This window comes from Schistocerca nitens, chromosome 5 (assembly GCF_023898315.1).
Source record: "Schistocerca nitens isolate TAMUIC-IGC-003100 chromosome 5, iqSchNite1.1, whole genome shotgun sequence".
Classification (NCBI taxonomy): Eukaryota; Metazoa; Arthropoda; class Insecta; order Orthoptera; family Acrididae; genus Schistocerca; species Schistocerca nitens.
Window position 1 is genome coordinate 731,884,589 of NC_064618.1, and position 26,018 is coordinate 731,910,606.

Below are 26,018 nucleotides of genomic sequence, written 5' to 3' on the forward strand. Positions count from 1 at the left end.
TATGTCGAAAAATAAAAGAAGTTTACCCCAAACACGTAAATAGTTTTTATTTTTGCACGGACTTTTCAAACACCCGTCGTATATGTCTGTGTAGTTTTTTTACGTTCCTGGCGAAATTCTGTGACTTGAAGGGTGTGGTTCAACGAAGAGATGTGTTAACTTTTCCGCGTAAACATGGTTGTTATACACGTGTGTCTTGTGGGAGAAATACACGGAAAACCGTGTACAATTTGTGCGCAGTGAACCACACCCACCAAGGAAATCGAAACCTTACACCGTGAAACAGAAACTGTAATAAACACAGTAGAGGAAAGGGTAAGGACAAGTTTGGTTTGCATATTTAGATCTGAAAATGGCTGCTAATCGTAGATGAAGCCTGTCAGGTATAATAAAGGAATGCTGCTGGTGGAATACTCTTTTTATTTTACTGTTAAGGTAGGAACTGATTTTATTACAAGTTTGCAGAGACAGTACAGAACGTGGAGCCGGCTCGCGGTCATACGTCCGAGGAGGCGGCGGCGGCGGCGGCGGCCCCGATGTCGACGTCGACCAGGTCCTGCGTGTCGACGCGGCTCTGCAGCTCCGTGTACGTCGTGGCGGCCGACAGCGCCGACTTGCGCTCCTCCTGCCGGGTAACAACACCTTCGTCATACACCTCACCACGCGGAATGGGTCAAGCCTGCAGGGACAACTGACGAATATGTGTTCGTCTGGCTACATGCTAATCATTTACAAGTTGTAGCTGTTTCTGTATTCCTATACAGCAATTTCTACACGGCATAGAAACAGTTGTCGAGCAAAAATAACTTTAAATTCATACGCATATTACTATCTGGCAAAGATAGACACGAAGCCCACACCTACTACATTAGTACAAGTTTACATGCCAACTAGCTCTTCAGATGACGGAGAAATTGATGAAATGTATGATGAGATAAAAGAAATTATTCAGATAGTGAAGGGAGACGAAACTTTAATAGCCATGGGTGACTGGAATTCGATAGTAGGAAAAGGGAGACAAGGGTAGAAGGACGGATCCTCAAAATTACACACCAATATCCTTAACATCGGTTTGTTGCAGGATTCTCGAACACATTCTCAGTTCGAATATAATGAATTTCCTTGAGACAGAGAAGTTGATGTCCATGCATCAGCACGGCTTTAGAAAGCATCGCTCTTGCGGAACGAACCTCGCCCTTTTTTCACATGATATCTTGCGAACCATGGATGAAGGGTATCAGACGGATGCCATATTCCTTGACTTCCGGAAAGCGTTTGACTCGGTGCCCCACTGCAGACTCCCAACTAAGGTACGAGCATATGGGATTGGTTCCCAAGTATGTGAGTGGCTCTAAGACTTTTTAAGTAATAAAACCCAGTGCGTTGTCCTCGATGGCGAGTGTTCATCGGAGGTGAGGGTATCATCTGGAGTGCCCCAGGGAAGTGTGGTAGGTCCGCTGTTGTTTTCTACCTACATAAATGATCTTTTGGATAGGGTGGATAGCATTGTGCGGCTATTTGCTGATGATGCTGTGGTGTACGGGAAGGTGTCGTCGTTGAGTGACTGTAGGAGGATACAAGATGACTTGGACAGGATTTGTGATTGGTGTGAAGAATGGCAGCTAACTCTAAATATAGATAAATGTAAATTAATGCAGATGAATAGGAAAAAGAATCCGGTAATGTTTGAATACTCCATTACTAGTGTAGCGCTTGACACGTCGATTAAATATTTGGGCGTAACATTGCAGAGCGATATGAAGTGGGACAAGCATGTAATGGCAATTGTGGGGAAGGCGGATAGTCGTCTTCGGTTCATTGGTAGAATTTTGGGAAGATGTGGTTCATCTGTAAAGGAGACTGCTTATAAAACACTAACACGACCTATTCTTGAGTACTGCTCGAGCGTTTGGGATCCGTATCAGGTCGGATTGAGGGAGGACATAGACGCAATTCAGAGCCGGGCTGCTAGACTTGTTACTGGTAGGTTTGATCATCACGCGAGTGTTACGGAAATGCTTCAGGAACTCGGGTGGGAGAGTCTGGAGGAAAGGAGGCGTCCTTTTCGTGAATCGCTACTGAGGAAATTTAGAGAACCAGCATTTGAGGCTGACTGCAGTACAACTTTACTGCCGCCAACTTATATTTCGCGGAAAAACCACAAAGATAAGATAAGAGAGATTATGACTCGTACAGAGGCATATAGGCAGTCATTTTTCCCTCGTTCTGTTTGGGAGTGGAACAGGGAGAGAAGATGCTAGTTGTGGTACGAGGTACCCTCCATCACGCACCATATGATGGATTGCGGAGTATGTATGTAGATGTAGATTTAGATGAAATGTAGTAGGTGAATATGGAATGGGAGTAAGGAATGACAGAGGAAGCCGCCTGGTAGAATTTTGAACAGAGCATAGCTTAATCACAGCCAACACTTGGTTCAAGAATCATGAAAGAAGGTTGTATACATGGAAGGAGCCTGGAGATACTAGAAGGTATCAGGTAGATTACATAATGGAAAGACAGAGATTTAGGAACCAGGTTTTAAATTGTAAGACATTTCTAGGGGCAGATGTGGACTCTGACCACAATCTATTGGTTGTGAACTGTAGATTAAAACTGAAGAAACTGCAAAAAGGTGGGAATTTAAGGATATGGGACCCGATTAAACTGACTTAACCAGAGGTTGTACAGAGTTTCAGGGAGAGCATAAGGAAACAATTTACAAGAATGGGGGAAAGAAATACAGTAGAAGAAGAATGGGATGAAGTAGTGAAGGCAGCGGAGGATCAAGTAGGTAAAAAGACGAGGGCTAGAAGAAATCCTTGGGTAACAGAAGAAATACTGAGTTTAATTGATGAAAGGAGAAAATATAAAAATTTAGTAAATGAAGCAGGCAAAAAGGAATACAAACGTCTCATGTATCGAAGTGAAACATAGACGATAAATAGTTTGGACAATAAGAGTATAGAAGCTTTCGAAATGTGGTGCTACAGAAGAATACTGAAGATTAGATGGGTAGATCACATAACTAATGAGGAGGTACTGAACAGAATTGGGGAGAAGAGGAGTTTGTGGCACAACTTGACTAGAAGAAGGGATCGGTTGGTAGGACATGTTCTGAGGCATCAAGGAATCACCAATTTAGTATTGGAGGGCAGCGTGGAGGGTAAAAATCGTAGAGGGAGACGAAGAGATGAATACACTAAGCAGATTCGGAAGGATGTAGGTTGCAGTAGGTACTGGGAGATGAAGAGTCTTGCACAGGATAGAGTAGCATGGAGAGCTGCATCAAACCAGTCTCAGGATTGAAGACCACAACAACAACATGCATATTACGAACGACTGCCATGGGTGTGTACTTCATTCCGTTCTGTGTAAAAGTTAAATTCCGTATAGGTAACCAACTTCTGTGGTTTTGTGTTTATAAATATTTGTGTTGCTTTAAAACTGCAATAGACTATTGACTAAATATTCCATCAATGCATAAATGTACTTCGAGGCTGTGATTAATATTCAGAGTCGCTTTTACGGGCGCCTGCAAAATGTACATGTGTGAACCTCACACATAACTCTGCTACATTTTGTGCAACGAATGCTTTTTGCCTAGTTCAGGAGTTAGCCGAGAGTACTGTCCTGTCGAACATCATTGAATGAAAGTCAGTTCAATCTGAAATAGGAAGGATCAGGATTACCTTAGTAACTGATACGGCTGATAAGAATGTGCATTGACGAGGCTAAATTTAAAATAAGGATTAATCCTTTGAGTAGCAGTGGTCTCTGTCTGAAACCACCTTTTCATTAATTTTTTTTAAAAGTACCAGTGCCTTTCACATGAAACTACCGATGATATTTCGAGGCAGAGACATCCTGTGGTACACCGAAGTACTCCTATGAATGTAGTGTGTTGTAGCAGTCACTTAAAGCGTTCAAAACAACAGTCGTCGAGGAGATTGTGCTACGTGATTGTAGGAGATATTGAGATGTCTTTTTTTATAGTGATCATATTTAGTGGATTATTGACAGTAAAAAGAAACTATATCTCAAGGTATTGCAACGAATTTTGTGTTTATACTCGTGCTTTTATGACTGATTTAGAAAAATTAAAAATATAAATTTATTAAACTTTAGACTCATTTTTGCTTGTTACTTACGTTTATTATTTGTTTTAGCCATTATGAGTTCATGGAAGTTTCGAGATGTGAAACTATGTCTAGGAACACAGAGAAATCGTTTTCAAATATATCTCATGAAATGATGAGTAGTTGAAAAATGTATGTCCCAGTGTTGTTTTAGCCATTATGAGCTCATGGAAGTTTCGAGATGTGGAACTGCGTCTAGGAAAACAGAGAAATCGTTTTCAAATATATCTCATGAAATGATGAGTAGTTGAAAACTGTATGTCCCAGTGGTTCCAAAGTGAAACTGACTCCTTAAAACAATTCAATTTTTAATTCTTGTCAGTTCCTTCAAATAATCGTTTCTTACTATGATGATGTACATAAATTTTGTGAAACATTTTAAAATGAAATTTTTCTTTATATTATTGGGACTCGGAGGGTTAAAGGTAAGGAATCGGAATGTTTTACGTTAGAAAGACGGTTGCAAAGGAGAAGATTACATCCAAACGAGCTATTTTTACCCTCTCGCGTTGGAGGAGACACTAAAAAAGGCGTAGTCGTCTGGCAGAGGTGTGAGCATACTATACGCGCGATGTAACTTGGTCCTTTACCAGGGCCGGCCGCTGTGGCCGAGCGGTTCTAGGCGCTTCAGTCCGGAACCGCGCTGCTGCTACGGTCGTAGGTTCGAATCCTGCCTCGGGTATGGGCGTGTGTGATGTCCTTATGTTAGTACGGTTTAAGTATATCTAAGTCTAGGGTTCTGATGACCTCAGATGTTAAGTCCGATAGTGCTTAGAGCCATTTGAACCATCTGAATTTAGTATTTAAGGTTGAGAACAGGTGGCCCTTCCCTCCCAGCAAAGAGCTTTTCCGTCGTGACCTGGTGAAGCAGTCGAACCTGCATATTGCAAGAATCTGCTTCACTGGCAGTCCATATCGAAATTCCTCGTTATTGTTTGATTTTCATTGTATGCATGTCGTCATTACACTATGTCTGAAAGCACTGGAGTGTAACGTCCAACTAGACGCCACGTCTGTAAAGTGTAGTTGATGATATGTACCACGCGATGAATGCTGTTGACGCAGGTAAGACTGCCTACACACATCCCGTGTCGTGGATACAGAGGGCGATTCATTCGAGTTGCGAAAACGTCTGATCAACGGGTATTCGGACCAAGGGCCGAATGGAGACTATGCCTGAAACTGCTCATTTGCCATTCTTGCAAACGTTTGTCGTCAACGTATATCGTGATCGTATTTCACGACTGGACTAAATGATATCGCTGTCAACAACAGTTGAGGAAACAACGGATCTCAGCATGTCATTAACGTCGAAGATGAACTTAGTCTACGACAGTGCATGAATTACAACATTAATTAATTAATTAATTTACACATCGTGTTCCGTAAATCCCGTTATGAGTCACAGCCTTCAGTAGTGTGAAACAGATCAGATTATACTCGTACATTACTTCGCACTGAAAGCGCTAAGTGCCTACGGCTGGGCGACTTGTCTGACGTAGCGGTCATAAGTTATACAGGGTGTAAACGGTATAGCTTCCAAAATTAAACAGAAGATACATCTCGGTGTGTTTCACAAAAAAGTGTAATGAAATACCGTTACACCGTGTTCTTTATTTTTGTATTCCGAAAAGAAAGATATTTGTAGGATTGATAATAGACGCATTTCTATTCACGTTGTCAACTGGTCGTACACGACCTTCTTTGTGTATTACTGACATCGACGCGGCGGTCAGAGAAAGGTAACGGACGAATCACAGCAATGTAAACACTGAACGTTTATAACGACGCGGTGCGGTGGTCGGGTACTACCTAAACAAGCAATGTCAAGTCATTGGGTTGCCAACAACGTGTAATTCGTTTTACGTAAGCAATGAATTACGTACAATCAGATGCTTTCTCTTTTACAACATTATCATAAAGAAGGTTGTGGTAGCAATGAAAAGCTAACACAAATAAAATGTGTTTCCCATAGTACAAAATCAACCAATTAGCACGTAATTCGTTGTGCATTAATTAAAATCAACTTTTTCCTCTTTTTACAACAATACAATAACGAAAAGTAAATTCAGATTATTTTCCTTTTGTACAACAGTACCGTAACGAAAATGAAACCCACATTATATTGTTTTGCCGCGTGGGATTAGCCGAGCGGTCTAGGCGCTGCAGTCATGGACTGTGCGGCTGGTCCCGGCGGAGGTTCGAGTCCCCCCCCCCCCCCTCTTGCATGGGTGTGTGTGTTTGTCCTTAGGATAATTTACGTTAAGTAGTGTGTAAGCTTAGGGACTGATGACCTTAGCAGTTCTGTCCCATAAGATTTCTCTCACATTTGAACATTTTTTATATTGTTTCCTCTTGTACTAATACTACAGAATGCCTATCATTCGATTTGATACATGATTCATTATGACGAACCCAGTTTCGTGAAACTAGTTCGCACACATGCACATTTGCCTTTATGGTACTGGCAGCATCCTGTGTAAGTTGGTCCACATTATTTACTTGCTGAGGATGAAGAAGTTCCCCCAAAAGCAAAACTCCAGTGGATTTAAATCAGGACTGCGTGCTGAACATCGATGTCGACCAAAACGTGCTATCTATCGTCCTGGAAATCGTCTAATCAAAAACCTTCGTACTCTGAATAATGTGGGATTGAACACCATAGAGGAGGAACCACATTTTATGACGTACGGCCAACGGAATATCTTCTAATACAGTTGGTAATAATGTTTCCTCTAGAGAGGTTCGGTAGTTGTTGCCAATCAATCGTTCAGGTAAAACGTAACACCCAGTAATGTAATAATCGATTATACTAATCATCGGTTATACCTTCCCATATATTTACGAAAAAGCGGCGCTGAAAATGTGTTGTTACCACTGGGTGGCGGATTGTGTATATTCCACGTACGCATTTTATAGAAATTAGTTATTCCGCCGCGAGTGAAACATGCTTCATCTGTGATGGATATTTTATTTACAAAATTATGCTACGCTCCTTCTGACAGAAAGCAATCTGACAATTGCCGGCAGCTGTGGACGAGCGGTTCTAGGTGCTTCAGTCTGGAACCGTGCGACCGCTAGGGTCGCAGGTTCGAATCCTGCCTCGGGCATGGCTGTGTGTGATGTCCGTAGGTTAGTTAGGTTTAAGTAGTTCTAAGTTATAGGGGACTGATGACCTCAGATATTAAGTCCCATAGTGCTCAGAGACATTTGAACTTTTAACTCTGAGAATTCTCGTCGCGGAGCGAAATCTTTCTCTTGGAACGCTTGTACGCTTCTAGTGTGATAAAGTCATTAGCGCTCCTCTTCCAAAGTGCGATGAACGACACTGTGCGATACACCCACTTGGCGGGAGATGCTTCTAGAACTTGTATGCGGTCCAGAATTTGTTGCTCAGCTTCGAACGTACGTTCTTCGCGTTGTGGGCCTCAGTCTTCTGCGTGGCGCAGTAAAGAGACAGTATGTCTCAATCTACGCAAATTAAATACGTAGGGTACTCGTAAGTCGTATTATGTCATGATTTATTTAATAATAAAATGAAAGCATATCAGAACAGAGAATCCATTTCGTATACAGAATTAAATGCAAAAAGATAAAGATAACTACTCTGCTTCGTTACGAATGAATTCCAAAATAATCGATTGAAAAGAGATAAATACGATGATACAAACATATGGTGTACAGCAGCAAACGTCGATCGTATAGGAAGTCTTCGTTGTGGAAAACGTTCTCGATAAATTCGTAGAGCTACTCTTACAACACCTTTTGCCTCGCCGTAAATTAAGTGAATATCGCATAGTTTAGCGATAGTAAGTTTCCCTTTCATCATAACGTTTAACAGAATTGCAAGAATGTTTGCACAGGTAACTCGACGACTGTCAACGACAGGCATGTTAACAATGACTCAAGCACGCATGCCTTAGTTGTCTGTGTGTTTGCGTCTCACGTTCGTGATATCAGTACAGGCAGCGGTAAATAACACGAACCGATTGCTTACGTAAGTGCACCTCTTTTTGGTAGAGGAGATGGAGCAAGACCCCGTTGTGTTTTGGTCCTTTGTAATGAATTCTCCTGGTCTGCTGTGCAGAAGTCAATTTAATCTGGGTGCACTGTGCAGGGACTACTTATCCGAAAATATTGTCCCAAAGTGAACTGTTTTGTTTCTGGGACAACCGTAGGAAATGGACAAACATGGTATTAGCCTTTCTAAATCAATTACTTGTGTTCTACCGTTTACACCCTGCATATACAAACCATCCTCGTGAATCAGTCTGTTAGTGAAAATTGTGAAAACTGTATCAAAATCCCTACCCAATTAGCTCGAAAGTATTCTTTTATTCGTTTTTAAATATCCGAGGATTTTCACTTTCCTGCCTAATTCGACTGGCAAGCTGATATAGATATTTGCACCAGATTATAAAACACCATTCTGAGTGTTAGATGTGGTTGCAAAATCTATTAAACAAATCAGTCTTCAAATTTTTAATTTAAGTCGGCTGAAGGCCTTATTTAAAATTAAAACAAACTAAATTAATAGACAGCTGAAGGCCTCGCACGGTACTTCAGACTAAATTGAAAATCACAATGTAAAGCCAACAGAACAGTGGTGCCCAGAAGTGTCCCAAGGGTCGGCCTGAGGAGGTAGCTCTAACGTAAGGTGAGATGTGACAGGCAGCCAAGAGTAACGTTAAATAATCGGATGGCAAACCGACCCAGGGACGGCTGAAGGACCGACCAACAACCTAATCAATTTCGTTCCGCCCGACCAACGGCACGACAACGGAAAGTATCAGCCGAGGACGAAGATACCAGCAGCACTATGTCTTCAAAATTGGCTTCTAAAAACAGCCAAGGCACAATAACCACTCTAAGAAAAAAATATGAACAAACAACTAAAAGGCTGTCGAACTACACACCGTGCCGGACAGCATCAACACGGCGAGGAGAAACAGACTGCCGGAAAACTACGCTAACGACCAAGGCAGGTGACTGGGGCGTTAACGGCCACAAGGCAGAAGATACTGCTGGTGCACTTCAAAAAATGGCTCTGAGCACTATGGGACTCAACTGCTGAGGTCATTAGTCCCCTAGAACTTAGAACTAGTTAAACCTAACTAACCTAAGGACATCACAAACATCCATGCCCGAGGCAGGATTCGAACCTGCGACCGTAGTGGTCTTGCGGTTCCAGACTGCAGCGCCTTTAACCGCACGGCCACTTCGGCCGGCTGGTGCACTTCACTGATAAGTAACAAAAAATGGTTCAAATGGCTCTGAGCACTATGGGACTTAACTTCTGAGGTCATCAGTCCCCTATAACTTAGAACTAATTAAACCTACCTAACCTAAGGACATCATCTACATCCATGCCAGAGGCAGGTTTCGAACCTGCGACTGTAGCGGTCTCGCGGTCCCAGACTGTAGCGCCTAGAACCGCTCGGCCACCCCGGCCGGCGATAAGTAACAAACCAATTTAACAGTTAAAGACCAGACAGTAAGACGGCTGCAAAATTTCGCTGACTCCAACACACCATACATTGCTGCTAGCTGGAATCGCCCAGGAAGCAACAACTGGCAATGAACGAAGAGATGTCACAGCAGTTGAGATTTCGTAGCAGGTTAACTGATCATCCAACTTCAGCGTCCAGGTTCGGTGAGCAACGAACTTTATAGCTCTCACAGTTAGCGCCTCACAATCCGACCTCGCGTCCACTCTGCCAGCGGTCCCAACCCGCGGAGACTTCCTCGTTGTTCTGTCGCAACCGATCTACTGCCAGTGACTGTGGAACAACAGGGGCGAATCACAAGTCGACACACATGGAGAACCCAGAAGTGGTCGGCGACCAAATATAAGTCGTCCGATGAGACGACCGACCGAACGACCAACCAAGGTCGTCCCCACTTAAATCGTATGTCAGCAACGGTCGGGCGAGTCATGGCTGTCGGGACCTCACTGTTGCTCCGTCCCGAATGAACTCCCGACACATGACGACCCGGAAATACTAGCGGTCGCTCCAAAGATAGTATGACAGTGCCCTTATCGATAAGCGCTGCTGCTGCCACTCACGGGAAGGCAAGCCAGCAACTTAGTGACGCCAGTAAATGGAATAAGAAACGGAACGGCAGTACGGCAAAGTCAAGATGTCAAGCAATAAACTGCACGAACACGAGCCGCGCACAGCTCAGAGTATGTGCAAATTATTTTTACTTATAATATTGTGGTTTTGAATTTCACAGTTCATCTTAAATGTACTCTTATGATATTGCACAAATACAATTAGAGGGACAATATATTGGCACGTAAATGTAACGATTCCAACGTTCCCGAAGAGGCTTCGGGTTATGAACTTACTCCACTCATCTGTAGAACAAGTTCTTTCTTGACCTTAACTACATTGCCTCAGAAGATTATACCATGGGATAAAATGTAAATGCCGTGTGGCTAGGGCCTCCCGTCGGGTAGCCCGGTCGCATGGTGCAAGTCATTCGAGTTGACGGCACCTCGGCGACTTGCGTGTCAGTAGGGATGAAATGATGATGATAAGGAAAACACAACACCCAGTCCCTGAGCGGAGAAAACCTCCGACCCAGCCGGAAATCGAACCCGGGCCATTAGGCATGACACTCCGTCGCGCTGACCACTCAGCTACCAGGGGCGGACATACCATGGGATAGTTCTGAGTGAACCGGCATGCTACGGGCCTAGTAAAATAAGTAGAACCAAACTAGTGTGTTGAAAAACAGTTCAGCCAACTTCTTGGATGGGACTCTGAAGAAGATCGGTAGTTGTCCTCAAGTGAACATCGGTGTAGCAACGGAAAAGCATCAGTGCCCATACTAGCACCAAAATGGAAGCCGACGTAGAGAAGGCTGACATGGTGAATTCTGCCATAAGACACTGTTTACCTTAGGAAGATAGTGCTAAGGTTCCTCCTTCCTGTCGGGTCACATGACACATACTGAAACAAGTAGCCAAAGAGAAGAAAATCAGCTAAAACCGCTCAAAAGGGGAAAGGCTACTGAATTTATGGACTATCTGTAGTATTTTAAATAATATTATGCGAAAGAACTTGTTCCCTTTCTAGCGCCAGTTTATTGTAGATTGATAGAGTACAGAAGCGCTCCAAGCGACTGGCAAGACGAGTCATTCGCGTTTGCAACATGTGGGAGATCCTTACCAGGTAGTAATAATAATGGAGACAAGATTCAATGGAGAATGGAACGTTTCGTAAGGGTTCGTTTAGTAAGCGCGGGAATGTCACGGAAATGGTCATGAAACTTAAGTAAAAAACGCTATAAGAGAGACCTAGTCCATTACGGATAGATTTACTACTGAAAATCTGAGAGGAGACGTTCCAAGACGATTTAGGCAATATCTTGTTTCCTCCTACATACATTACGCAAAACGACCATGGCGGAAAAATCAGAGATAATTGAGCTCATACAAAGTCTTAGCAATAGTCGTTCCTGCAACGATAGATTCGCAAATAGAACGAGAATTGGGGATGTTCGTCTCTAAAGAGTCGTACTAGTTACCGTATCGGACGGATGGACATCGAATGTCCACCGAGAAATGTTGATGAACACTCAGCAACAATTGTCGATAGAACACAAGACGTTCGGTAGCGATATGTTCCGAAAAACCCGCCGCCTAAACCTACGTAGAACGAGATCTGGTTATGAATCCGTTCTGGGCGATCCCTTTCGATTGCAACGACTGTTGCTTTTTTAGGGGAAAGGGCGCTTTGCCTCACTGCTAGAAGAGTCTTCAAATAATTGGAAAAACACTGTACAGACTTCTCTGGCCTGAGAATCCTCTAGATTGTAAAGTAATTAAACATCTGTGTGAACGTCTCGATTATAGTCTCCACTGCATGTATCATTCTCCGCGCATCCTTGAACGAGTTTCGTTAGCGAGTAGCTTTGTCAACGTTGTAGCTCCCGAGACGTGAGATGTATCATTAGCCGCCAATACCACCAGCCGGTCTAGTTGCTGAGTGTGCTGCAAACGATAGTCACTCTTGACACTTGTCGCGTAACATAGAAATGTGAGTGCATAAGATATCAGAAAAAGTAAGAGCGGTGTTCTTAATCCTCGCAGAACGATGTATCAACATTTCAAAGTTGCATCAGGTTTTCTCAATGCGTTTCTGACGTCTTGGAATCTCAAGGACTACAGAGGTGTGAAATCGTTAGCAGTGGCAAAAACGCAATCTTCACGCGCGACTATTCTACACTCCTGGAAATTGAAATAAGAACACCGTGAATTCATTGTCCCAGGAAGGGGAAACTTTATTGACACATTCCTGGGGTCAGATACATCACATGATCACACTGACAGAACCACAGTCACATAGACACAGGCAACAGAGCATGCACAATGTCGGCACTAGTACAGTGTATATCCACCTTTCGCAGCAATGGAGGCTGCTATTCTCCCATGGAGACGATCGTAGAGATGCTGGATGTAGTCCTGTGGAACGGCTTGCCATGCCATTTCCACCTGGAGCCTCAGTTGGACCAGCGTTCGTGCTGGACGTGCAGACCGCGTGAGACGACGCTTCATCCAGTCCCAAACATGCTCAATGGGGGACAGATCCGGAGATCTTGCTGGCCAGGGTAGTTGACTTACACCTTCTAGAGCACGTTGGGTGGCACGGGATACATGCGGACGTGCATTGTCCTGTTGGAACAGCAAGTTCCCTTGCCGGTCTAGGAATGGTAGAACGATGGGTTCGATGACGGTTTGGATGTACCGTGCACTATTCAGTGTCCCCTCGACGATCACCAGTGGTGTACGGCCAGTGTAGGAGATCGCTCCCCACACCATGATGCCGGGTGTTGGCCCTGTGTGCCTCGGTCGTATGCAGTCCTGATTGTGGCGCTCACCTGCACGGCGCCAAACACGCATACGACCATCATTGGCACCAAGGCAGAAGCGACTCTCATCGCTGAAGACGACACGTCTCCATTCGTCCCTCCATTCACGCCTGTCGCGACACCACTGGAGGCGGGCTGCACGATGTTGGGGCGTGAGCGGAAGACGGCCTAACGGTGTGCGGGACCGTAGCCCAGCTTCATGGAGACGGTTGCGAATGGTCCTCGCCGATACCTCAGGAGCAACAGTGTCCCTAATTTGCTGGGAAGTGGCGGTGCGGTCCCCTACGGCACTGCGTAGGATCCTACGGTCTTGGCGTGCATCCCTGCGTCGCTGCGGTCCGGTCCCAGGTCGACGGGCACGTGCACCTTCCGCCGACCACTGGCGACAACATCGATGTACTGTGGAGACCTCACGCCCCACGTGTTGAGCAATTCGGCGGTACGTCCACCCGGCCTCCCGCATGCCCACTATACGCCCTCGCTCAAAGTCCGTCAACTGCACATACGGTTCACGTCCACGCTGTCGCGGCATGCTACCAGTGTTAAAGACTGCGATGGAGCTCCGTATGCCACAGCAAACTGGCTGACACTAACGGCGGCGGTGCACAAATGCTGCGCAGCTAGCGCCATTCGACGGCCAACACCGCGGTTCCTGGTGTGTCCGCTGTGCCGTGCGTGTGATCATTGCTCATTGCTTGTACAGCCCTCTCGCAGTGTCCGGAGCAAGTATGGTGGGTCTGACACGCCGGTGTCAATGTGTTCTTTTTTCCATTTCCAGGAGTGTAGTTTGCATAAAAATTTGGACATGAGATAGCTATCCGCAACATGGGTTCCGCGATTGCTCACGCTTGACAAAAAACGGAATCGTGTGAAGTGTTGCAAGGACGGTTTGCAGCTGTTCAGGAAGAATCCGCAGGACTTTAAGCATCGTTTCGTCACTGTGGATGAAACATGGATACATTACTATACTCCTGAGACGAAACAACCATCTGAACAATGGGTCACCAAGGAAGAATCTGCACCAAAAAAGGCGAAGACCAGTCCTTCGGCGAGAAAGGTTATGGCGACTGTCTTTTGGGATTCGCAAGGGATAATCCTCAGCGACTATCTGGAAAAGGGTAAAACTATTACAGGTGTATATTATTCATCGTTATTGGACCGTTTGAAAACCGAGCTGCAAGAAAAACGCCGGCGTCTGGACCGCAAGAAAGTCCTTTTCCATCACGTCAATGCACTAGCACACACCTCAGCACTTGTGGTAACAAAATTAATGGAAATAGGATTACAACTCGTTTCACATCCCCCCCCCCCCTATTCTCCAGACTTGGCTCCCTCGGACTACTATTTGTTCCCCAATTTGAAGAAATGGCTGGCAGAACAAAGATTTTATTCAAACGAGGAGGTGATTGCAGCAACTAATAGGTATGCAGCAACTAACAGATATTTTGCGGACTTGGACAATTCCTATTATTCGGAAGGGATCAACAAATTAGAACAGCGTTGGACGAAGTGTACAAGTCTGAAAGGAGACTATGTCGAAAAATAAAAGAAGTTTACCCCAAACACGTAAATAGTTTTTATTTTTGCACGGACTTTTCAAACACCCGTCGTATATGTCTGTGTAGTTTTTTTACGTTCCTGGCGAAATTCTGTGACTTGAAGGGTGTGATTCAACGAAGAGATGTGTTAACTTTTCCGCGTAAACATGGTTGTTATACACGTGTGTCTTGTGGGAGAAATACACGGAAAACCGTGTACAATTTGTGCGCAGTGAACCACACCCACCAAGGAAATCGAAACCTTACACCGTGAAACAGAAACTGTAATAAACACAGTAGAGGAAAGGGTAAGGACAAGTTTGGTTTGCATATTTAGATCTGAAAATGGCTGCTAATCGTAGATGAAGCCTGTCAGGTATAATAAAGGAATGCTGCTGGTGGAATACTCTTTTTATTTTACTGTTAAGGTAGGAACTGATTTTATTACAAGTTTGCAGAGACAGTACAGAACGTGGAGCCGGCTCGCGGTCATACGTCCGAGGAGGCGGCGGCGGCGGCGGCGGCCCCGATGTCGACGTCGACCAGGTCCTGCGTGTCGACGCGGCTCTGCAGCTCCGTGTACGTCGTGGCGGCCGACAGCGCCGACTTGCGCTCCTCCTGCCGGGTAACAACACCTTCGTCATACACCTCACCACGCGGAATGGGTCAAGCCTGCAGGGACAACTGACGAATATGTGTTCGTCTGGCTACATGCTAATCATTTACAAGTTGTAGCTGTTTCTGTATTCCTATACAGCAATTTCTACACGGCATAGAAACAGTTGTCGAGCAAAAATAACTTTAAATTCATACGCATATTACTATCTGGCAAAGATAGACACGAAGCCCACACCTACTACATTAGTACAAGTTTACATGCCAACTAGCTCTTCAGATGACGGAGAAATTGATGAAATGTATGATGAGATAAAAGAAATTATTCAGATAGTGAAGGGAGACGAAACTTTAATAGCCATGGGTGACTGGAATTCGATAGTAGGAAAAGGGAGACAAGGGTAGAAGGACGGATCCTCAAAATTACACACCAATATCCTTAACATCGGTTTGTTGCAGGATTCTCGAACACATTCTCAGTTCGAATATAATGAATTTCCTTGAGACAGAGAAGTTGATGTCCATGCATCAGCACGGCTTTAGAAAGCATCGCTCTTGCGGAACGAACCTCGCCCTTTTTTCACATGATATCTTGCGAACCATGGATGAAGGGTATCAGACGGATGCCATATTCCTTGACTTCCGGAAAGCGTTTGACTCGGTGCCCCACTGCAGACTCCCAACTAAGGTACGAGCATATGGGATTGGTTCCCAAGTATGTGAGTGGCTCTAAGACTTTTTAAGTAATAAAACCCAGTGCGTTGTCCTCGATGGCGAGTGTTCATCGGAGGTGAGGGTATCATCTGGAGTGCCCCAGGGAAGTGTGGTAGGTCCGCTGTTGTTTTCTACCTACATAAATGATCTTTTGGATAGGGTGGATAGCATTGTGCGGCTATTTGCTGATGATGCTGTGGTGTACGGGAAGGTGTCGTCGTTGAGTGACTGTAGGAGGATACAAGATGACTTGGACAGGATTTGTGATTGGTGTGAAGAATGGCAGCTAACTCTAAATATAGATAAATGTAAATTAATGCAGATGAATAGGAAAAAGAATCCGGTAATGTTTGAATACTCCATTACTAGTGTAGCGCTTGACACGTCGATTAAATATTTGGGCGTAACATTGCAGAGCGATATGAAGTGGGACAAGCATGTAATGGCAATTGTGGGGAAGGCGGATAGTCGTCTTCGGTTCATTGGTAGAATTTTGGGAAGATGTGGTTCATCTGTAAAGGAGACTGCTTATAAAACACTAACACGACCTATTCTTGAGTACTGCTCGAGCGTTTGGGATCCGTATCAGGTCGGATTGAGGGAGGACATAGACGCAATTCAGAGCCGGGCTGCTAGACTTGTTACTGGTAGGTTTGATCATCACGCGAGTGTTACGGAAATGCTTCAGGAACTCGGGTGGGAGAGTCTGGAGGAAAGGAGGCGTCCTTTTCGTGAATCGCTACTGAGGAAATTTAGAGAACCAGCATTTGAGGCTGACTGCAGTACAACTTTACTGCCGCCAACTTATATTTCGCGGAAAAACCACAAAGATAAGATAAGAGAGATTATGACTCGTACAGAGGCATATAGGCAGTCATTTTTCCCTCGTTCTGTTTGGGAGTGGAACAGGGAGAGAAGATGCTAGTTGTGGTACGAGGTACCCTCCATCACGCACCATATGATGGATTGTGGAGTATGTATGTAGATGTAGATTTAGATGAAATGTAGTAGGTGAATATGGAATGGGAGTAAGGAATGACAGAGGAAGCCGCCTGGTAGAATTTTGAACAGAGCATAGCTTAATCACAGCCAACACTTGGTTCAAGAATCATGAAAGAAGGTTGTATACATGGAAGGAGCCTGGAGATACTAGAAGGTATCAGGTAGATTACATAATGGAAAGACAGAGATTTAGGAACCAGGTTTTAAATTGTAAGACATTTCTAGGGGCAGATGTGGACTCTGACCACAATCTATTGGTTGTGAACTGTAGATTAAAACTGAAGAAACTGCAAAAAGGTGGGAATTTAAGGATATGGGACCCGATTAAACTGACTTAACCAGAGGTTGTACAGAGTTTCAGGGAGAGCATAAGGAAACAATTTACAAGAATGGGGGAAAGAAATACAGTAGAAGAAGAATGGGATGAAGTAGTGAAGGCAGCGGAGGATCAAGTAGGTAAAAAGACGAGGGCTAGAAGAAATCCTTGGGTAACAGAAGAAATACTGAGTTTAATTGATGAAAGGAGAAAATATAAAAATTTAGTAAATGAAGCAGGCAAAAAGGAATACAAACGTCTCATGTATCGAAGTGAAACATAGACGATAAATAGTTTGGACAATAAGAGTATAGAAGCTTTCGAAATGTGGTGCTACAGAAGAATACTGAAGATTAGATGGGTAGATCACATAACTAATGAGGAGGTACTGAACAGAATTGGGGAGAAGAGGAGTTTGTGGCACAACTTGACTAGAAGAAGGGATCGGTTGGTAGGACATGTTCTGAGGCATCAAGGAATCACCAATTTAGTATTGGAGGGCAGCGTGGAGGGTAAAAATCGTAGAGGGAGACGAAGAGATGAATACACTAAGCAGATTCGGAAGGATGTAGGTTGCAGTAGGTACTGGGAGATGAAGAGTCTTGCACAGGATAGAGTAGCATGGAGAGCTGCATCAAACCAGTCTCAGGATTGAAGACCACAACAACAACATGCATATTACGAACGACTGCCATGGGTGTGTACTTCATTCCGTTCTGTGTAAAAGTTAAATTCCGTATAGGTAACCAACTTCTGTGGTTTTGTGTTTATAAATATTTGTGTTGCTTTAAAACTGCAATAGACTATTGACTAAATATTCCATCAATGCATAAATGTACTTCGAGGCTGTGATTAATATTCAGAGTCGCTTTTACGGGCGCCTGCAAAATGTACATGTGTGAACCTCACACATAACTCTGCTACATTTTGTGCAACGAATGCTTTTTGCCTAGTTCAGGAGTTAGCCGAGAGTACTGTCCTGTCGAACATCATTGAATGAAAGTCAGTTCAATCTGAAATAGGAAGGATCAGGATTACCTTAGTAACTGATACGGCTGATAAGAATGTGCATTGACGAGGCTAAATTTAAAATAAGGATTAATCCTTTGAGTAGCAGTGGTCTCTGTCTGAAACCACCTTTTCATTAATTTTTTTTAAAAGTACCAGTGCCTTTCACATGAAACTACCGATGATATTTCGAGGCAGAGACATCCTGTGGTACACCGAAGTACTCCTATGAATGTAGTGTGTTGTAGCAGTCACTTAAAGCGTTCAAAACAACAGTCGTCGAGGAGATTGTGCTACGTGATTGTAGGAGATATTGAGATGTCTTTTTTTATAGTGATCATATTTAGTGGATTATTGACAGTAAAAAGAAACTATATCTCAAGGTATTGCAACGAATTTTGTGTTTATACTCGTGCTTTTATGACTGATTTAGAAAAATTAAAAATATAAATTTATTAAACTTTAGACTCATTTTTGCTTGTTACTTACGTTTATTATTTGTTTTAGCCATTATGAGTTCATGGAAGTTTCGAGATGTGAAACTATGTCTAGGAACACAGAGAAATCGTTTTCAAATATATCTCATGAAATGATGAGTAGTTGAAAAATGTATGTCCCAGTGTTGTTTTAGCCATTATGAGCTCATGGAAGTTTCGAGATGTGGAACTGCGTCTAGGAAAACAGAGAAATCGTTTTCAAATATATCTCATGAAATGATGAGTAGTTGAAAACTGTATGTCCCAGTGGTTCCAAAGTGAAACTGACTCCTTAAAACAATTCAATTTTTAATTCTTGTCAGTTCCTTCAAATAATCGTTTCTTACTATGATGATGTACATAAATTTTGTGAAACATTTTAAAATGAAATTTTTCTTTATATTATTGGGACTCGGAGGGTTAAAGGTAAGGAATCGGAATGTTTTACGTTAGAAAGACGGTTGCAAAGGAGAAGATTACATCCAAACGAGCTATTTTTACCCTCTCGCGTTGGAGGAGACACTAAAAAAGGCGTAGTCGTCTGGCAGAGGTGTGAGCATACTATACGCGCGATGTAACTTGGTCCTTTACCAGGGCCGGCCGCTGTGGCCGAGCGGTTCTAGGCGCTTCAGTCCGGAACCGCGCTGCTGCTACGGTCGTAGGTTCGAATCCTGCCTCGGGTATGGGCGTGTGTGATGTCCTTATGTTAGTACGGTTTAAGTATATCTAAGTCTAGGGTTCTGATGACCTCAGATGTTAAGTCCGATAGTGCTTAGAGCCATTTGAACCATCTGAATTTAGTATTTAAGGTTGAGAACAGGTGGCCCTTCCCTCCCAGCAAAGAGCTTTTCCGTCGTGACCTGGTGAAGCAGTCGAACCTGCATATTGCAAGAATCTGCTTCACTGGCAGTCCATATCGAAATTCCTCGTTATTGTTTGATTTTCATTGTATGCATGTCGTCATTACACTATGTCTGAAAGCACTGGAGTGTAACGTCCAACTAGACGCCACGTCTGTAAAGTGTAGTTGATGATATGTACCACGCGATGAATGCTGTTGACGCAGGTAAGACTGCCTACACACATCCCGTGTCGTGGATACAGAGGGCGATTCATTCGAGTTGCGAAAACGTCTGATCAACGGGTATTCGGACCAAGGGCCGAATGGAGACTATGCCTGAAACTGCTCATTTGCCATTCTTGCAAACGTTTGTCGTCAACGTATATCGTGATCGTATTTCACGACTGGACTAAATGATATCGCTGTCAACAACAGTTGAGGAAACAACGGATCTCAGCATGTCATTAACGTCGAAGATGAACTTAGTCTACGACAGTGCATGAATTACAACATTAATTAATTAATTAATTTACACATCGTGTTCCGTAAATCCCGTTATGAGTCACAGCCTTCAGTAGTGTGAAACAGATCAGATTATACTCGTACATTACTTCGCACTGAAAGCGCTAAGTGCCTACGGCTGGGCGACTTGTCTGACGTAGCGGTCATAAGTTATACAGGGTGTAAACGGTATAGCTTCCAAAATTAAACAGAAGATACATCTCGGTGTGTTTCACAAAAAAGTGTAATGAAATACCGTTACACCGTGTTCTTTATTTTTGTATTCCGAAAAGAAAGATATTTGTAGGATTGATAATAGACGCATTTCTATTCACGTTGTCAACTGGTCGTACACGACCTTCTTTGTGTATTACTGACATCGACGCGGCGGTCAGAGAAAGGTAACGGACGAATCACAGCAATGTAAACACTGAACGTTTATAACGACGCGGTGCGGTGGTCGGGTACTACCTAAACAAGCAATGTCAAGTCATTGGGTTGCCAACAACGTGTAATTCGTTTTACGTAAGCAATGAATTACGTACAATCAGATGCTTTCTCTTTTACAACATTATCATAAAGAAGGTTGTGGTAGCAATGAAAAGCTAACACAAATAAAATGTGTTTCCCATAGTACAAAATCAACCAATTAGCACGTAATTCGTTGTGCATTAATTAAAATCAACTTTTTCCTCTTTTTACAACAATACAATAACGAAAAGTAAATTCAGATTATTTTCCTTTTGTACAACAGTACCGTAACGAAAATGAAACCCACATTATATTGTTTTGCCGCGTGGGATTAGCCGAGCGGTCTAGGCGCTGCAGTCATGGACTGTGCGGCTGGTCCCGGCGGAGGTTCGAGTCCCCCCCCCCCCCCTCTTGCATGGGTGTGTGTGTTTGTCCTTAGGATAATTTACGTTAAGTAGTGTGTAAGCTTAGGGACTGATGACCTTAGCAGTTCTGTCCCATAAGATTTCTCTCACATTTGAACATTTTTTATATTGTTTCCTCTTGTACTAATACTACAGAATGCCTATCATTCGATTTGATACATGATTCATTATGACGAACCCAGTTTCGTGAAACTAGTTCGCACACATGCACATTTGCCTTTATGGTACTGGCAGCATCCTGTGTAAGTTGGTCCACATTATTTACTTGCTGAGGATGAAGAAGTTCCCCCAAAAGCAAAACTCCAGTGGATTTAAATCAGGACTGCGTGCTGAACATCGATGTCGACCAAAACGTGCTATCTATCGTCCTGGAAATCGTCTAATCAAAAACCTTCGTACTCTGAATAATGTGGGATTGAACACCATAGAGGAGGAACCACATTTTATGACGTACGGCCAACGGAATATCTTCTAATACAGTTGGTAATAATGTTTCCTCTAGAGAGGTTCGGTAGTTGTTGCCAATCAATCGTTCAGGTAAAACGTAACACCCAGTAATGTAATAATCGATTATACTAATCATCGGTTATACCTTCCCATATATTTACGAAAAAGCGGCGCTGAAAATGTGTTGTTACCACTGGGTGGCGGATTGTGTATATTCCACGTACGCATTTTATAGAAATTAGTTATTCCGCCGCGAGTGAAACATGCTTCATCTGTGATGGATATTTTATTTACAAAATTATGCTACGCTCCTTCTGACAGAAAGCAATCTGACAATTGCCGGCAGCTGTGGACGAGCGGTTCTAGGTGCTTCAGTCTGGAACCGTGCGACCGCTAGGGTCGCAGGTTCGAATCCTGCCTCGGGCATGGCTGTGTGTGATGTCCGTAGGTTAGTTAGGTTTAAGTAGTTCTAAGTTATAGGGGACTGATGACCTCAGATATTAAGTCCCATAGTGCTCAGAGACATTTGAACTTTTAACTCTGAGAATTCTCGTCGCGGAGCGAAATCTTTCTCTTGGAACGCTTGTACGCTTCTAGTGTGATAAAGTCATTAGCGCTCCTCTTCCAAAGTGCGATGAACGACACTGTGCGATACACCCACTTGGCGGGAGATGCTTCTAGAACTTGTATGCGGTCCAGAATTTGTTGCTCAGCTTCGAACGTACGTTCTTCGCGTTGTGGGCCTCAGTCTTCTGCGTGGCGCAGTAAAGAGACAGTATGTCTCAATCTACGCAAATTAAATACGTAGGGTACTCGTAAGTCGTATTATGTCATGATTTATTTAATAATAAAATGAAAGCATATCAGAACAGAGAATCCATTTCGTATACAGAATTAAATGCAAAAAGATAAAGATAACTACTCTGCTTCGTTACGAATGAATTCCAAAATAATCGATTGAAAAGAGATAAATACGATGATACAAACATATGGTGTACAGCAGCAAACGTCGATCGTATAGGAAGTCTTCGTTGTGGAAAACGTTCTCGATAAATTCGTAGAGCTACTCTTACAACACCTTTTGCCTCGCCGTAAATTAAGTGAATATCGCATAGTTTAGCGATAGTAAGTTTCCCTTTCATCATAACGTTTAACAGAATTGCAAGAATGTTTGCACAGGTAACTCGACGACTGTCAACGACAGGCATGTTAACAATGACTCAAGCACGCATGCCTTAGTTGTCTGTGTGTTTGCGTCTCACGTTCGTGATATCAGTACAGGCAGCGGTAAATAACACGAACCGATTGCTTACGTAAGTGCACCTCTTTTTGGTAGAGGAGATGGAGCAAGACCCCGTTGTGTTTTGGTCCTTTGTAATGAATTCTCCTGGTCTGCTGTGCAGAAGTCAATTTAATCTGGGTGCACTGTGCAGGGACTACTTATCCGAAAATATTGTCCCAAAGTGAACTGTTTTGTTTCTGGGACAACCGTAGGAAATGGACAAACATGGTATTAGCCTTTCTAAATCAATTACTTGTGTTCTACCGTTTACACCCTGCATATACAAACCATCCTCGTGAATCAGTCTGTTAGTGAAAATTGTGAAAACTGTATCAAAATCCCTACCCAATTAGCTCGAAAGTATTCTTTTATTCGTTTTTAAATATCCGAGGATTTTCACTTTCCTGCCTAATTCGACTGGCAAGCTGATATAGATATTTGCACCAGATTATAAAACACCATTCTGAGTGTTAGATGTGGTTGCAAAATCTATTAAACAAATCAGTCTTCAAATTTTTAATTTAAGTCGGCTGAAGGCCTTATTTAAAATTAAAACAAACTAAATTAATAGACAGCTGAAGGCCTCGCACGGTACTTCAGACTAAATTGAAAATCACAATGTAAAGCCAACAGAACAGTGGTGCCCAGAAGTGTCCCAAGGGTCGGCCTGAGGAGGTAGCTCTAACGTAAGGTAAGATGTGACAGGCAGCCAAGAGCAACGTTAAATAATCGGGTGGCAAACCGACCCAGGGACGGCTGAAGGACCGACCAACAACCTAATCAATTTCGTTCCGCCCGACCAACGGCACGACAACGGAAAGTATCAGCCGAGGACGAAGATACCAGCAGCACTATGTCTTCAAAATTGGCTTCTAAAAACAGCCAAGGCACAATAACCACTCTAAGAAAAAAATATGAACAAACAACTAAAAGGCTGTCGAACTACACACCGTGCCGGACAGCATCAACACGGCGAGGAGAAACAGACTGCCGGAAAACTACGCTAACGACCAAGGCAGGTGACTGGGGCGTTAACGGCCACAAGGCAGAAGATACTGCTGGTGCACTTCACTGATAAGTAACAAAAAATGGTTCAAATGGCTCTGAGCACTATGGGACTTAACTTCTGAGGTCATCAGTCCCCTATAACTTAGAACTAATTAAACCTACCTAACCTAAGGACATCATCTACATCCATGCCAGAGGCAGGTTTCGAACCTGCGACTGTAGCGGTCTCGCGGTCCCAGACTGTAGCGCCTAGAACCGCTCGGCCACCCCGGCCGGCGATAAGTAACAAACCAATTTAACAGTTAAAGACCAGACAGTAAGACGGCTGCAAAATTTCGCTGACTCCAACACACCATACATTGCTGCTAGCTGGAATCGCCCAGGAAGCAACAACTGGCAATGAACGAAGAGATGTCACAGCAGTTGAGATTTCGTAGCAGGTTAACTGATCATCCAACTTCAGCGTCCAGGTTCGGTGAGCAACGAACTTTATAGCTCTCACAGTTAGCGCCTCACAATCCGACCTCGCGTCCACTCTGCCAGCGGTCCCAACCCGCGGAGACTTCCTCGTTGTTCTGTCGCAACCGATCTACTGCCAGTGACTGTGGAACAACAGGGGCGAATCACAAGTCGACACACATGGAGAACCCAGAAGTGGTCGGCGACCAAATATAAGTCGTCCGATGAGACGACCGACCGAACGACCAACCAAGGTCGTCCCCACTTAAATCGTATGTCAGCAACGGTCGGGCGAGTCATGGCTGTCGGGACCTCACTGTTGCTCCGTCCCGAATGAACTCCCGACACATGACGACCCGGAAATACTAGCGGTCGCTCCAAAGATAGTATGACAGTGCCCTTATCGATAAGCGCTGCTGCTGCCACTCACGGGAAGGCAAGCCAGCAACTTAGTGACGCCAGTAAATGGAATAAGAAACGGAACGGCAGTACGGCAAAGTCAAGATGTCAAGCAATAAACTGCACGAACACGAGCCGCGCACAGCTCAGAGTATGTGCAAATTATTTTTACTTATAATATTGTGGTTTTGAATTTCACAGTTCATCTTAAATGTACTCTTATGATATTGCACAAATACAATTAGAGGGACAATATATTGGCACGTAAATGTAACGATTCCAACGTTCCCGAAGAGGCTTCGGGTTATGAACTTACTCCACTCATCTGTAGAACAAGTTCTTTCTTGACCTTAACTACATTGCCTCAGAAGATTATACCATGGGATAAAATGTAAATGCCGTGTGGCTAGGGCCTCCCGTCGGGTAGACCGGTCGCATGGTGCAAGTCATTCGAGTTGACGGCACCTCGGCGACTTGCGTGTCAGTAGGGATGAAATGATGATGATAGGGAAAACACAACACCCAGTCCCTGAGCGGAGAAAACCTCCGACCCAGCCGGAAATCGAACCCGGGCCATTAGGCATGACACTCCGTCGCGCTGACCACTCAGCTACCAGGGGCGGACATACCATGGGATAGTTCTGAGTGAACCGGCATGCTACGGGCCTAGTAAAATAAGTAGAACCAAACTAGTGTGTTGAAAAACAGTTCAGCCAACTTCTTGGATGGGACTCTGAAGAAGATCGGTAGTTGTCCTCAAGTGAACATCGGTGTAGCAACGGAAAAGCATCAGTGCCCATACTAGCACCAAAATGGAAGCCGACGTAGAGAAGGCTGACATGGTGAATTCTGCCATAAGACACTGTTTACCTTAGGAAGATAGTGCTAAGGTTCCTCCTTCCTGTCGGGTCACATGACACATACTGAAACAAGTAGCCAAAGAGAAGAAAATCAGCTAAAACCGCTCAAAAGGGGAAAGGCTACTGAATTTATGGACTATCTGTAGTATTTTAAATAATATTATGCGAAAGAACTTGTTCCCTTTCTAGCGCCAGTTTATTGTAGATTGATAGAGTACAGAAGCGCTCCAAGCGACTGGCAAGACGAGTCATTCGCGTTTGCAACATGTGGGAGATCCTTACCAGGTAGTAATAATAATGGAGACAAGATTCAATGGAGAATGGAACGTTTCGTAAGGGTTCGTTTAGTAAGCGCGGGAATGTCACGGAAATGGTCATGAAACTTAAGTAAAAAACGCTATAAGAGAGACCTAGTCCATTACGGATAGATTTACTACTGAAAATCTGAGAGGAGACGTTCCAAGACGATTTAGGCAATATCTTGTTTCCTCCTACATACATTACGCAAAACGACCATGGCGGAAAAATCAGAGATAATTGAGCTCATACAAAGTCTTAGCAATAGTCGTTCCTGCAACGATAGATTCGCAAATAGAACGAGAATTGGGGATGTTCGTCTCTAAAGAGTCGTACTAGT

At 43.8% G+C, this 26,018-nt stretch overlaps 1 protein-coding gene across 4 annotated transcripts in view; it reads right to left on the reverse strand.

Annotated features, from left to right (window-relative positions):
• Positions 1-405: 405 nt before the first annotated feature.
• Positions 406-26,018, reverse strand: part of LOC126259744 (protein amnionless) — a 139,796-nt gene continuing 114,183 nt past the window's right edge. For 2 of the 4 annotated variants that reach the window (XM_049956734.1, XM_049956730.1), the window contains exon 8: positions 410-625. In XM_049956734.1, coding sequence (XP_049812691.1) covers positions 497-625 — 129 coding nt within the window. In that variant the 3' untranslated portion in view covers positions 410-496. Of the gene's footprint in view, positions 626-14,961; positions 15,176-26,018 lie in introns of those variants that run through there. The other 2 variants (XM_049956733.1, XM_049956732.1) reach the window with 2 other exon arrangements.